Below are 13,485 nucleotides of genomic sequence, written 5' to 3' on the forward strand. Positions count from 1 at the left end.
ACTTTAAAATATATATATATTTTGTTGTTGATAGATCCTCCCTTCCTTCAGTTGATGGACAGACGTAAACCTCACCTGCGGCCAGACATTCCTGAGCTCTGAACCACCAATTAGCACTTGCCAAATACCCTAAGCCCCCATTCTGTTTTTTGGTTTTGTTTTTTTTTTTACAGAGAGGAAGGGAGATGGATAGAAAGTTAGAAACATCGATGAGAGGGAAAAGTCTATCAGCTGCCTCCTTCACACTCCCTACTGGGGATGTGCCTACAACCAAGGTACATGCCATCGACCAGAATCGAACCTGGGACCCTTGAGTCCGCAGGCCAATGCTCTATCCACTGAGCCATGGGTTTGGAGAACTTCTGGGCTGAATAGTCATGTGTGGAGGGTGGCACACCCCAACTCCACCGGGACAGAAGCTCCTGCACCACAGGCCCCATCTTCTCCCCCTGCCTGCCCCACCAGGCTCTATGGACCTCCATCCGCCTGTTCATTTGGAACTTTATAATACCCTTTACACTAAACTGCTAATAGCAATTCTCTGAGTTCTGGGAGCTGCTACAGCAAATGATCAAACCAGGTTGGACAGACATGTGGAAACCTGGGGCTGCAATTGGGGCTGAGCACCCACCTCGGGCAGATGGTGTCAGAATTGAATCGAATAGTAGAACACCCAGCTGGTGTCTCAGAGAATGGGAGAATTATTTGAGTGGAAAAAACAACAGAAATGCCTTGAGTATCAAAGCAGTTTTCTTGTAGGTCCCTTTGTTCTTTTAGGGAAGGTTCCCAGAACTTCCACAGGTTTAAGAAGATTCACAAATTGAGTGTCCAGTACCTTCCTGACCTTGGACTGAATCCTGCCCACCAGCCAGGGGCTACGGACCCCAGCCGAATCAGTTCTCTGTCCTCAGAGAAATGAATTAGCCGTGGGCCCGTTGCTGGTCCTTATCCAAAATCCGTCCCCAGCAGGAGGAGAGGGGACTGGGTGATCTCATCTCAGGTAGCTCCTGATGCTAAGGAACATTTCAGGACCTTGGTCTTCCCAAACCCTCTTCCAGAGCAGCACTCAGTAACCCCTCGGGCCAACTTGCCCTGGGGAGGGCAGCGGCACAGGCTCACCCCGAGGCGGGGGTTATGGGAACCCCCTGACCAGGTTGGACAGCCTTCGTGCTCCCCACCATGGATGAACTCCCAGGCCCCGCTCAGGGCACAGCAGTTTTTCTGAAGGTCCTGGAGGGAAGTGGAGCTCGAATTACTGTCCCCTGACCCCTGGCCTCCCATGATCCTCTCTGTGGAGTCTGTTCCGGCCATCTCCCCGGGGCGGGGCGGGGCGGCTTGGCTGGCACCTGAGCTCCGCTTCCACTTGGCCTGGCCTGGGGAGCAGGCTTGTTTATTCTCTCCTGGCTGCAGGGGTGTCCTGGGAGTCCTGCTTGTTTTTACTTAACTTGCCCACAGAGATTCTTCTCTTAAGTCTGGGGCCTCCCTTTGCTGACCAAATCTCCCCACACTGTGGTCAGCGCTCCAGGGCTCGCCCCTGGCCCCCCAGCTGCTTTCTGACATGAAATCCCTCCTCCTTCAGGCAGTTCCTCAACGAGGCAAGAAAGACCTCTGGAATGGGAGATGTACTTCATTTTCTTTTATTGATATTATTTCCAGCTGGATAAAAGTTAGTAAAAATTCAAAAGAGAATACAACAAACTATATTTGGTATTTTTTTTCTTCTTCTAATGAATCCATTTTAGAATTTGTATAAAAAGAGAATAAAACAAAGAACGATGTTGAGCTGCGGGTTAATCCATAATTCAATAATGAAACGATTGTAACTCAAATGGCAAAGATGCCCTTGTTTAAAAATAAAAAATAAAAAATAAGGAAGTGGTGCCGAATTCGTAAAATTCTAAACAGTGACATTTCGGATGGAGCGTCTAAAATACTCTGATTCTTCATCATGGGAGTCTCCTCTGGGTGCCACCCCTCCCCTGCAGGCACACACCACAGGCGTGGCTCACACAGGAGTCTGTAAACAGCAGAAGAAGCTGTAAAATCTGAAGTGAGGTGTCAGTTGACAAGCTGCTCAGATGTGCAAAATCAAGTGGGTGAGCTGAAAAGTTCACAGATGTGTCCTGTGGGTTTCATTTAAGATGCCCTTCACCCTTCTGCAATAATCACTTCAGCCGAGACCGGTGTGGCTCAGTGGATAGAGCATCGGCCTGCAGACTGAAAGGTCCCGGGTTCGATTCCGGTAAAGAGCATGTACATTGTTTTCGGGCACATCCCCAGTAGCGGAGGTGCAAGAGGCAGCTGGTCGATGATTCTTTCTCATCGATGTTTCTAGCTCTTTATCCCTCTCTCCTCCTCTCTGTAAAAAAATCAATAAAATATATTAAAAAAAATAATAATCACTTCAACCCAGGAGGCCTCCCGGGTCTTTCTTTGGCCGAAACGGCCGTCACGTCTGCACTGTAAACTCGTACTTCATGTGCATTGTGAATGCGCACGGACCACCAGGAAGTCCTGATGAAAAAACCACTCTTGGTTCTTTCCCACGTAGTGCCTCCAGCAGTGGCACGGAGGGCAGCCTTAACCTGCAACCGTATTTGGTGAAAGCAGACCAGGCCCCTCCCGCTGGCCGGATCAGGGCCTCGCCCAGGGCCTGCCAGCTGTCCAGAGGAACTCGGTGTACGACTTCTGAGGAGCCGCAGCCCAGGAGGAGATTCTGATCGTTTTTTCCCCCCACCACTTAAAACGACACCGCTCAGTCCATTCTCCAATGGGCTTTCTGGCTATTTAAAAATAGCGTCAAAACTCCACTGCTTCTTATTTTAAAAAGGGAACACCCAGTAAATAAAATATTTTTATCTCCTCTGTCAGTCATCAAGTTCTTTGCCAAACACTGCTTTAAATCCTTTGTGGAACAAAGGACAAGTAAAGAAAGGAAATAAATAAGATGGTGCCCCACCAGGTGTGTTGGCGGAAGTCACCTTCCCCGCTCTAGCGGAGACGCCCCTGGCTGGGTGTGAGCAGGCGTGGGCCATGGGACTGGAAAAAAGCCCCAGCATCGGTGAGGCTCTGCGGGGACCCTGAGCATTTATTTGTCTCATGAGCCTCTTGGATTTGCAGCTCCAAGAAGCTGAACCCAGGTCTAAATGCAGCCTTCCTCGGGTGGGGACACCTTGGGTCTCGGCAGCCTGTGCTCTTTGAGACAATGGGCACCCAACGGCCCAGTGGAGGTGGAATGGCACCAGAGATGGAGGTGCATGGCCAGCCCTCAATGCCAAGTGGAAGTAAAAGGCAGTCTCCCCAAGGCTCCCCAACACAGAGGTTGGGATCCTCATCCAGATGCCTAGACACTAGACACGGGGCTGCGCCACCCATGTAGGTAACTGTCTCGCACACCGCCTCCTGCTGCTAACGGCTAGCAAACCAGGCACATCCCCTTCTGGTTAAACCCGGGGCACCGCCCCCTCCTGGTTAAACTCAGGGCACTGGCCCTGCTGTACATAGGAGCAACCCAAGCAGCCCTCTGAGGGGTGGCAGAGGGGGACCAGCACCCTAGTCCGCCATCAGCTCCCAGGGAGCCTCTAATCAGCCTGATTTTAAATTAATTGCCTGATTAGAGAGAAGAGGCTGCCAGGAAATGAGCTGTGTGCACGGACCTCACACTTCCTGCTTAGCCTCACTGAGCTCAGTGCTGCTTTGGCCACCATGCACATCCGTCACATCTGGCTGACCCGTCCTGAGAGGAGATGTCATAGCGACCTGGACCTCACCATGGACAGGGTGAAAACTGACAAACCCAGCTCTTCCCAAGCACCCAACCAAAGCTTAAATTAAAAAAAAACCCTTCTTGCCCTGGCCAGTGTGCTCAGTGGTTAGAGCATCCGTCCGCCCACTGAAGGGTCTCAGGTTCACTTTCCGGTCAAGGGCACATACTGGGTTGCAGGTTCAGTCCCCAGTCCCAGTCTGGGTGCATGGGGGAGGCAACCAATTGATGTCTTCTCTCTCTCTCTCTCTTTCCTCTCTCTCTCTCTCTCTCTGTCCCTCCTCCCTCCTTCCCTTTATCCTTCCCTCATTTCTAATCTCTTTAAAAATCAATGGAAAAAATATCCTCAGGTGAGGATTGACGACGACAACAACAACAAAATAAAATAGAAAACCCTCCTGTAAATGAACATTCAAGTCAGAAAATAAAAGGAGGTTGTAGCACACATCAAGGAAGCTTCTCCAGGAAGAAAAGTCTAGAAAATCGCTCAGCGGCAAAGGCAGCAAACATCAAGAAGTCTTTAAAACACAGAAATCCATCTTCTGCAAGAGAATAGCATCCACAAGAGTGTGCTGGGCAGGGAGGACTCACAGCGTCAGCTTCTGCCGAAAACCCGGGGCCCACGTGTGTCCACAGAACCTGAGACACACACGCGTTAGGTTTCAGAGACACTCTGCGGCCCCTGAGAGTGCATTCCCTGTAACATTCAGTCTTAAAACTGGACACACGATGTGGCTCCTCGTGCATCTGTGTTCTAGAAAAAATAGCCGAGGGAAAAGTCGGGAGAAAAAACAGTCCAAGGTAGTTCCAAAAATCCTCTTAAGGTAACGTGATTTTATGGGTGATTTTTATTTCAGTCCTTATATTGTTTCGAGGCCCGGTGCACCAAATTTGTGCACCGTGTGTGTGTGTGTGTGTGTGTGTGTGTGTGTGTGTGTCTCCCTCAGCCCCGCCTGCACCTCTCCAATCTGGGACCCCAGGAGGCTGCTGTGTTGACTGAAAGATAGAGATGGTGTGACATCACAGAGGTTTCTAAACAAAAGCTTCCTTGGACTCGTGCACCTGGAAGCTCGGTGCTGAAAACGATCTTCTGACCACTCTGCATCCTCATCTTCCTCTGTAATTTGACTCGAGTATTTCCCAGGATTGGTTCTGCTCCGGCCCAGCAGAGCCCAGGGGCAGGAACAGGATGTGCCAGAGCCTGGATCCCGGTGTCCTCACTCCACCTTCCCGACCGTCATCAAGAAGGTAAAGATAGATCAGCTTCCCTCGGGGAGAAGCTGAGACAAACCAAAGCTCTTAGCCCTCATCCCAGAATGTGTCAGGACAGGTGTCTGCGTTGGAGTCACGGCCCCTCGTTCAAGGCGCTCTGTGTGCGACTCTCCTGCCCACGTCGTCACACACACTGGCTGTGTCTGAGGCCCTCCACATCCAGGCCTGCCGATGACCTGCAAGGAGACGGTGCCCCCAAAGGCCGAAGCTGGCGGAGCCCCCCAGTGAGAGCAGCTAGGACAGACACACGCCAAGTCCAGCACCAAACCTTAAAGTGCCAAAAGCAGCACGGCTCTGTGGAAAGGTAGAAGTGTGTGCTTGGACGAACTCCAAGTAGAGATGCCTCAAGTGACATGAGGAAACAGACCCACAGGGCACAGAGGCCAGGTGTGCCAGGCACTTCCCTCGTCCTCGCTGTGCACAGCTCCCGGAAGCTCACGTTCACTGAGAACACGGAGCAGGACAGCACGTGCAGGCAACACGTCTGTAGCTGTGGGGCCGGTTACTGTGAGAGTGAAAGGAAACCACTCTCCAGGGGGCCGTTCAAAGCTCCTTGGGAAGCCTGAGGGAGGAGCGGAAACGGAGGCCTCAGACGTGCCAGTGGTCCCTATGGGCGTGGGGGTAGGGGGCGCACTTCACTTTGGAAGTTCGAACGTGTCGTTGGCCTTGATAACTTTGGCTCTAAAGGACAAGTCAAAGGACCTCTGGTCACCGAAGCTTTGGGCTTTGTACTTTGCAAACCTCCTCTGATGCTCGCGGTCCAGTGCGCTCCTTCCTGCCCAGGAGACTTCTGGGGGCCCCTCCTGGGCTGGGGCGCCGGGCGTCTGGCCGCCCCCAGCCTTGGGCGTGGGCACTGCAGCAGAGCCTTGCACTGGCTCGGGTCGGGTAGGTGTCTGGCTCTGGGCCGCCTGCAGACGGTGTTCTCCCGCCTCCTGTGGCACTCCAGGTGGCCCCTGGCCACCCGTGGGGGCTGGCCTCGGGGACTGCCCACGTGCACCTGTGGTAGGTGCAGGCACCACAGCCAATGAGTTGCCTGTGGGCTGCACCGAGTGGTGGGGTGCCATCCTGCCGGCCTGGGCCTGTGCCGGGCGCCCCTGCCGCTCCTCAGTGTGGACACCGTGTTGCCCTGAGGGGTCCTCGACGGCCTGCACCCAGTGCCCTGGGGGGCGATCTGGACCTTTCTCAATGTGTCGGCAAGGGGTCTCCACATCAGGGGTCGCCCTGTCACTGCCCACCACGTCGTCCTGGGGCTGTGTCTGCGCCTCTTCAGAGCCACACACGGGAGTCTTCTGGTTTGGAGGAGGGACTCCCTTCTGACCAGGACCCTTCAGCCCCACAGGCGCTGACACCCCCTCCTCCCCACCCCCCAGGCCTGCCTGTGGCCCTGTCCTCTCTCCAACCTTGATTTTCCCTGGGTCCAAAGGAACAACTCCCTTCTGACCAGGACCCTTCGGCCCCACAGGCCCTGAGACTCCCTCCTCTCCACCCCCCAGGCCTGCCTGCGACCCTGGCCCCTCTCTGACCTCTCTGTCCAGCAGGACACCAGCTTGTGTGCGGGATGCAGGCGGCAGGTGTGCCTGGAGGCTGGGACACGTCTGGGGCCCCGCTTCTGCTCCTGTCGGTGGCACTGAGGGGAGCGGAGGGGAAACCCCAGCAGCCAGAGGAAGCCGTTTTTCAGACACGACGTGCTCCTCATCCCCGGCCCGCTGCCCCTCAGAAGGCGCCGGAGGCCCGTCCAAACCGTGGCGCGGAGGCCCCTCTACGCCACCTCCCTGCGGTGCGGGGCGATGCGAGGGTGGAACCGCAGACTTCGTGTTATTCCCCCGAGGACCTGCTTGAGCAGCCGCAGTGTTTCCGCTTCCTGCCGGGGCATTCCCTTTGTTGGCTGCCCATTCCTTTGAAACCCCCAAGCCAGGTTCGTCAGGCGTGAATGGGGGGCTCGCAGCCGTCTGTGGGAGCGCGGTCAGTGATTCCGAGGTCTCGGGCAGGCGCTGCCCTGAGTCTCTGCAGCCGTGGCCCTCTGCGGCTCTGCCGATGGGCACCTTCCAGGGCCCTCCTGGTGCCAAGCAGAGGTGGCTGTTGGGGGCATGACCGCGATCCTCTGCTACAAGACTGTGACCTGTTGGTGAGGAGCCAGATTCTCTCTTGTGCTCAGGGCTCCTCGGTTCAGGAGACCTGATTTCGGGGTCCACGGTGTTCCCTGGTGCTGGCGCTGTGTGACTCTCGGTGACCCCTGTGGCTGCCCCTCGCCCGGGGGCTTTGGTTCTTGGTGTGGGGCCTTCATGTAAGGAGGTTGGCCTGTTCTCACCAACGTCCTGGCTGGCGCCCCTGTCGGCCATCAGCAGCGGCTGAGTGGACTCAGTCAGTGGTGGCCCCCTGTGTTCTGCCTGCTCACGCAGGACGTTCTGACCCACGGTGGTCATCTGCTCAGACCTGGCCCAGCCCTCGGCCGGTGCCGCCAGCAGAGTTGGGGCATCCGTCGAGTCTCCCTCATGGGGAGGTGGCACTTGCTGACCACACAGGGCAGAGCGGCCGTTCCCCCTTGGACGATTCCCCGGAGCTGTGGAGGGATGGGCTGGGTTGCCCTCGTCAGGGACTGGCATTTCCCCTGATTCCGGCAGCGGATGCTTCTCGTTCCTGAGCTCAGGAACTTCCTGTCCTGAAATACACGTGTGGTCCTTGAGTTGGTTTGAACTCCCACAGTCTTCCTTTCCTCCGGCAGGACTCGTCGGAGGTTTCAGCGTTGGAGCTGCCTCTGGGGTGTCCCCGTCAGTGCCGGCAGCACCCCTTAGGGGTGGGAGAGCCAGGTCTGCCCAGGAGTCCCGCCAAGAAAGGGTGCTGAGTCCCCCGCGTGTCCCCGCAGGCTGGCTGGCTCCCACCGGGGCCACCTCGGGGCTTTTCCTCCCTGTCGTGGTGGGAAGGAGCGCGGGTGCCTGTCCAACCTCGCCCTCCCCTCCCGGCACCGGAGAAGGTGGGCCTGCCTGACCCGCTGCCGCCTGCAGCGCCGCGGGAGGCAGCGGCATCTCGTGGACCACCGGGAGCCGCACGGTGATCTGCGGAGGCTCGCAGGCCCGCTGGGTGCGCCAGGCAGCCTGGGCGGTCGGCACGCTGAGCGGCGGGATCTGCCCTGGGGCTGGCTGTTCCGGAAAAGTCTCCTGGACGGCGAAGAGAGGGTCTTGCTCTGAGTCTGAAATGACTCTTTCCGTCAGTTCGTCCTCTGAGCTGCAAACCATGAGGTCCACCTGCGGGGCCTCCTCGGCCATCTCCGCTGGGGGCGCAGGGCGGGGGCCTGCCCTGGGCCCCTCTGCCCCCTGGGTGTCATCTGAGGTGATTCCTGCTGGGGGGCCCTCCGTCCTATCACCTCCTGACACGCTGGCGTGCCCTGGGCTGGCTGGTGTGAGCCAGGAGAGCTTGGGTTCCAGGCCAGGAGGGGCTTCCCGGCTCGGGGAGGCGGGCGAGGGGACAGGCTCAGGGAGGCTCTCAGGCCCTGCCCTCAGGGCGGCTGCTTGCACGCTGGCAGCCATGGCTTGCCCTGCCAAGGCCTGTGGGGACCTCCCAGCCAGCAGTTCCTCTGCTGGTGTTTGGTTCCCATCAGGCACCCTCTCCCCCGCATCGGGGGGCCTGCCGGTGTCCTTTGGGGGCATGCGCCTCAGCTCCGAGTGTCTGATCTTGGCGCAGTGGGACAGCCAGCTCCGGGGGCCGCAGACCACGGCGGCGATGCTGAAGGCTGGCACGGGCTCGGCCGAGCAGGCCAGGAAGCGGGTGGGGGGCATCCGGAGGCAGGAACTGGCCACGGTGGCCGTGCAGAGCACGCGGGCCTCCAGCCGGTGCATCTTCTTCCTCTGGAGGTTCTTCTTCTTCCGCTCCTCCGTGCGGAGCGGCAGCACGCCGGCCTCCGAGCAGAGGCCCCCGCTCTGCTCGAACCTCTCCCGCAGCTTGGCCAGGACCGAGCCCTTTCTGCCCACGATCTTGGGCAGGAGGCCCCGGGCGGCTCTGGGCTGCTGCGCGGGAGGCTGCTCACGGAGCCTCTTCTCCTCCGCCTCCTTCTCCTCCGCGGCCAGGAACTTCTTCAGGATGTTTTTCACGGTGTTCCTCCCGGCGGGCAGGCCCCACCGGGGCTTATCGCCGCCGCAGAGGGGCTCCTGGCCCCTCGCGGAACTGCCGGCCCCCTCCCTGGTCTTCTCCAGGAGCTTGTTGATGGTGGCGGCCACCACGCTCCTGCCGGGGCCTTGCTTGTCCTTGATGATCAGCCTGCCCACCTCCCGGGTCTTGTTGAGCCAGGGCTCCCGGCCAGGGCCCATGAACTTGGCCTGCAGGAGCTGGAAACGCGTGGGCCGCCGGTTGGCGTCTTGGGGTTCCGGCTTCCGGCCCCCCTGGCTGTCTCCGCGCTCTGCCCTCTTGGCGGGAGGCAGTGCCTGGGGCCCGTCCCCACGGCAGGTGACGTAGAGCAGCAGGCTTCTGAGGATGGCACAGACCGCGGGGTTGCAGGTCGCCTTGCTGAGCTTCTTCTTCAGGGCTTGGGCATCCACAGGTATGTTACTGCTGCAGATCTTGGCACTCTTGGGGCTGCAGGGGAAACACACACACAATCATCACAGATATTATCATTTTTTTCCAAGGTGACTCCATAGAACATTTCTTTTTTATTAAAAAAAATTTTAAGCCAAAACCAGTTTGGCTCAGTGGATAGAGTGTTGGTCTGCGGACTGAAAGGTGCCAGGTTCGATTCTGTTCGATTCCGGTCAAGGGCATGTACATTGGTTGCAGGCACATCCCCAGTATGGGTTGTGCAAGAGGCAGCTGGTCGATGTTTCTCTCTCATCGACGTTTCTAGCTCTCTATCCCTCCTCCTTCCTCTCTGTGGAAAATCAATAAAATATATTTTAAAAAAATTTTTAAAAATATATTTTTATTGATTTTAGAGAGGAAGGGAGAGGGAGAGAGATATAGAAAAACCAATGATGAGAGAGAATTATTGATTGGCTGCCTCTTGCACACCCCATACTGGGGATTGAGCCCTGACTGGGAATCAAACCATGACCTCCTGGTTCATAGGTTGACACTCAATGGCTGAGCCACACCAGCTGGACCACAACCCCATTTTAAATCCCCAGGGGTCCCAGGGGAAATAATGGAAGAGTGGGAGGCAAGAGGCTTGTATTCTAGTGCATCTCTGCCCACAGCTCAGAGATGTCAGGGTCTCCCTGGGTTGCTGTTCCCTTTTCTGTGAAAGAGCGATCATTTCTTTCTTTCTTTTTATTATTTTTTTTTTAGACAGCATGGATTTTAATTTTATTTTTTATTTTATTTTTAATAAATCTTTATTGTTCAGATTATTACAAATGTGATCCTCTTCCCCCCCTCAATTGCTCCCCTTCACCAGGTTCCCACCCCACCCTCTGTCCTTTCCCCATCCCCCATTGTCCTCATCCATAGGTGCACAGTTTTTGTTCAGTCTCTTCCCGCACCCCCACTCCCCTTTTCCCTGAGAATCGTGTCTTCTCCCCTTTCATACCTCTGATTCTATTATATTCACCAGTTAATATTGTTCATCAGATTTTTAAATTCCCTTGGTTTTTAGATTCACTTGTTGATAGCTACGTATTTGTTGATCATAATTTTTATCTTTATCTTCTTCCTCTTCCTAAATAACCTCCTTCAGCAATTCATATAATTCTGGTTTGGTGGTGATGAACTCTTTTAGCTTTTTTTTATTTGTGAAGCTCTTTATCTGTCCTTTGATTCTGAGTGATAGCTTTGTTGGATAGATTATTTTTGGCTGTAGGTTCTTGCTATTCATCACCTTGAATATTTCTTGCCATTCCCGTCTGGCCTGTATGGTTTCTGTTGAGAAATCAGCTGACAATCTTATGGGTGCTCCTTTATAGGTCACTACCTGCTTTTCTCTTGCTGCTTTTAATATTCTCTCTTTGTCTTTTGCTCTTGGAATTTTAATTATGATATGTCTTGGTGTGGTCCTCCTTGGATTCCTTTTGTTTGGGGTTCTGCGGGCTTCCTGGACTTGTAAGTCTATTTCTTTCCCCAGGTGGGGGAAGTTTTCTGTCACTATTTCTTCTAGTACTCTTTCGGTATCTTGCTCTCTCTCTTCTGGAATCCCCATAATTCTGATGTTGGTTTGCTTGAAATTGTCCCAGAGGTTTCTTACACTATCTTCAACTTTCTGGATTCTCTTATCTTCTCCCTTCTGCAGAGGAGTGTCCTCTGGCTCTTTGTGTTCTAAATCTTTGTCTTGATTCTTGCGATCTTCCAGTCTGTTTTTAGGACTTTATATAATATTTTTTATTTCAGACAATGTTTTCTTCATTTCTTGTTGATCCCTTATTATTTCTAGTTGCTCCCTTTTCATATCCTTATAGGTCTCATTTATTTTATCGGCCTTTTTTAGGATATTGTTGAATAACCTTATAACTGTAGTTTTGAACTCAATGTCCAATCTTTTCTTTTCCTCCATCTCCTTCCTTTGTGTCCTTCTTCTTGTCTGCATTTTAGTTGTTTCCCTGATTTGATGGAATAGCTTTGTGTGCTAGGTGTTCTGATAGAGCCCAGTAGCACAGCCTTCCCAGTTACCTGCGGTGGACAGTCTTGGTGTAGCCCTTTGTGGGCTGTGTGTGCAGTCTTGTTGTTAAGCCTTGCTTATTGTTGGTATCACTGGGAAGCGTTGATCTCCAAGCCAATTGGCTGTGAGGATCAGCAGTGTCTCAGCTAGGAGGGTTTCCGTACTCTGCTTGAATAGGGCGGGGTCTTGGGGTGGCGCAGACAATCTTTGGTTCCTTGTCAGTCTCACCTTAGAAAAGTCCTGTTCGTGGAGAGTTTTGGAAGATTGGTTGCAGGTGCGTGTGCACGCATGCACCTCTTTGGTAAAGGCGCAGACAAGCTTTGGATTCCTGCAAGTCCCTCCTTAGAGAAAGCCAGCCTCTGGGAGAGCTTCTGTGCTCAGCCACAGGTAGGGCGGAGTCTCGGGTTGGTGCAGACAAACTTTGTTTTCCCTTCGGCTCCTCCCCAAGTCCCGCAGTAATGGCCTCTGGCTTCACACACCTCCAAGAGATCTCTGCCCATTGCCTGACAGTCTGGCCTCTCCCGGTCTGGGGCCGTTTATCAGAGCAATAGGCTGATTCTGTTTTCCTCTCGGACAAGAAAGCCAGCCACGTTAGCTGTTCGCCCTCTCCGCGCCAGGAGTAAGCCAGTAGCGAACTCAGCCCAGCCCGCCCTCTCTGCGTGCAGGGAGTAAGCCAGCAGCAATCTCGGTCCGGCCCTTCCTCTACGCACCGGGATTAAGCCAGCGCCTTTTCGCACACACAGTTCTCCGTACCTTCACAGTTCCTGAGGTTCAGCGTGCCTTCTCTCTCCTTCCCAGATGGCAGAGCCTCCTCTCAGCCAGCTGTCTGGCGCTTCAGGGCAATGCCTCCCCTGTTTTTCAGTTCTAAATTCAAATTTGTTGTGGTAGGCTGCATTCGGGTGTCTACCCTATGCCGCCATCTTGGTTTCTTCCTCAAGAGCGATCATTTCTGACCTAATGTACTCCCAGCAGCTTTGGCTAGTTGACATTTTGAAAATGACTTTGCATGTGAAAGGTATTTAATGTGTTTATAATGGACAATATCATAACTTGAATATATGGGAGGGAAAGTAAGCATAAAGAATTTATATTCTCTTTCTGGGTCTGTGCCTATCTCTCACTTTAATGATCTATGACCAGGTTTCTCAGCATCCAGGCTGAGCGGCTTTTCTTGAGGTCTGGCATCCAGGGGTGCACCTGCCAACTACCCAGAGTGTCCTTCCTGGTGGGGAGAACCACCTTCAGCCTCTTCAAACAGTATTTTGTCAAGTTGCACCCGGAATTATAGCCGTGACACCGTCCCCATAGGATTAAGTCCCTCACCAGGACTCCACGGACATGATCAGGATGTAGAGTGGAGATTACGTAGTGTGTGGGAAAGTCTTCACAGCTCTTTAGAATACAAAAATAATTGGAAATACCCAACATGTCTTAACACCAGGCAGCTTAAATGACGTGTATAGTTACAGGAAAATAATCTGGTGCAGGAAAGTGCTTGTGGTGTAAAGCTAGTTAGAAGTGCAAGCTGCAAAGCTGTATGTGGACTTTGGCCCAACTGTGTTGTTAAAAAATTGCGCAGACACACAGCCACGGAAAGCAGATGAAAAGGAAGTACACTAACACGTTTTCCTTTTTGTCCTTCTATGCATTTTTTCCAAAAATAGAGAGTTCTATTTTTAGAAGCCACACACAAACATCCTTTTAAAAAAACTGTCCTGATCACCAGCAGCCCTCCCCTTCGATGGCCCACCTCACGGACAAGGATGAGTCCTCCCGGGCGATCTGACCCCACCCACTGGGTGAGCCCATGGATCACCCAATGCCGGGGGATGGATTTCAGTACAGAGAATTTCAAGGCAAACATAACCTTGGA

General features: G+C 54.0%; 1 protein-coding gene and 1 long non-coding RNA gene across 4 annotated transcripts in view; both read right to left on the reverse strand.

Annotated features, from left to right (window-relative positions):
• Nucleotides 1–1,629: 1,629 nt before the first annotated feature.
• On the reverse strand, nucleotides 1,630–3,026 carry LOC118729825. Its single transcript, XR_004991277.2, has 2 exons — nucleotides 2,404–3,026; nucleotides 1,630–2,168 (listed from the first exon to the last, which is right to left on the reverse strand). It is a non-coding gene; the product is annotated as an uncharacterized LOC118729825 (long non-coding RNA).
• A 1,761-nt stretch (nucleotides 3,027–4,787) lies between these two features.
• ADPRHL1 (ADP-ribosylhydrolase like 1) overlaps nucleotides 4,788–13,485 on the reverse strand; it is a 44,133-nt gene continuing 35,435 nt past the window's right edge. For 2 of the 3 annotated variants that reach the window (XM_045588810.1, XM_045588811.1), the window contains one exon: nucleotides 4,788–9,601. In XM_045588810.1, coding sequence (XP_045444766.1) covers nucleotides 5,671–9,601 — 3,931 coding nt within the window. In that variant the 3' untranslated portion in view covers nucleotides 4,788–5,670. The remainder of the gene's footprint in view (nucleotides 9,602–13,485) is intronic. The other variant, XM_045588812.1, reaches the window with a different exon arrangement.

This window comes from Pipistrellus kuhlii, unplaced genomic scaffold (genome assembly GCF_014108245.1).
Source record: "Pipistrellus kuhlii isolate mPipKuh1 unplaced genomic scaffold, mPipKuh1.p scaffold_m20_p_3, whole genome shotgun sequence".
Lineage (NCBI taxonomy): Eukaryota > Metazoa > Chordata > Mammalia > Chiroptera > Vespertilionidae > Pipistrellus > Pipistrellus kuhlii.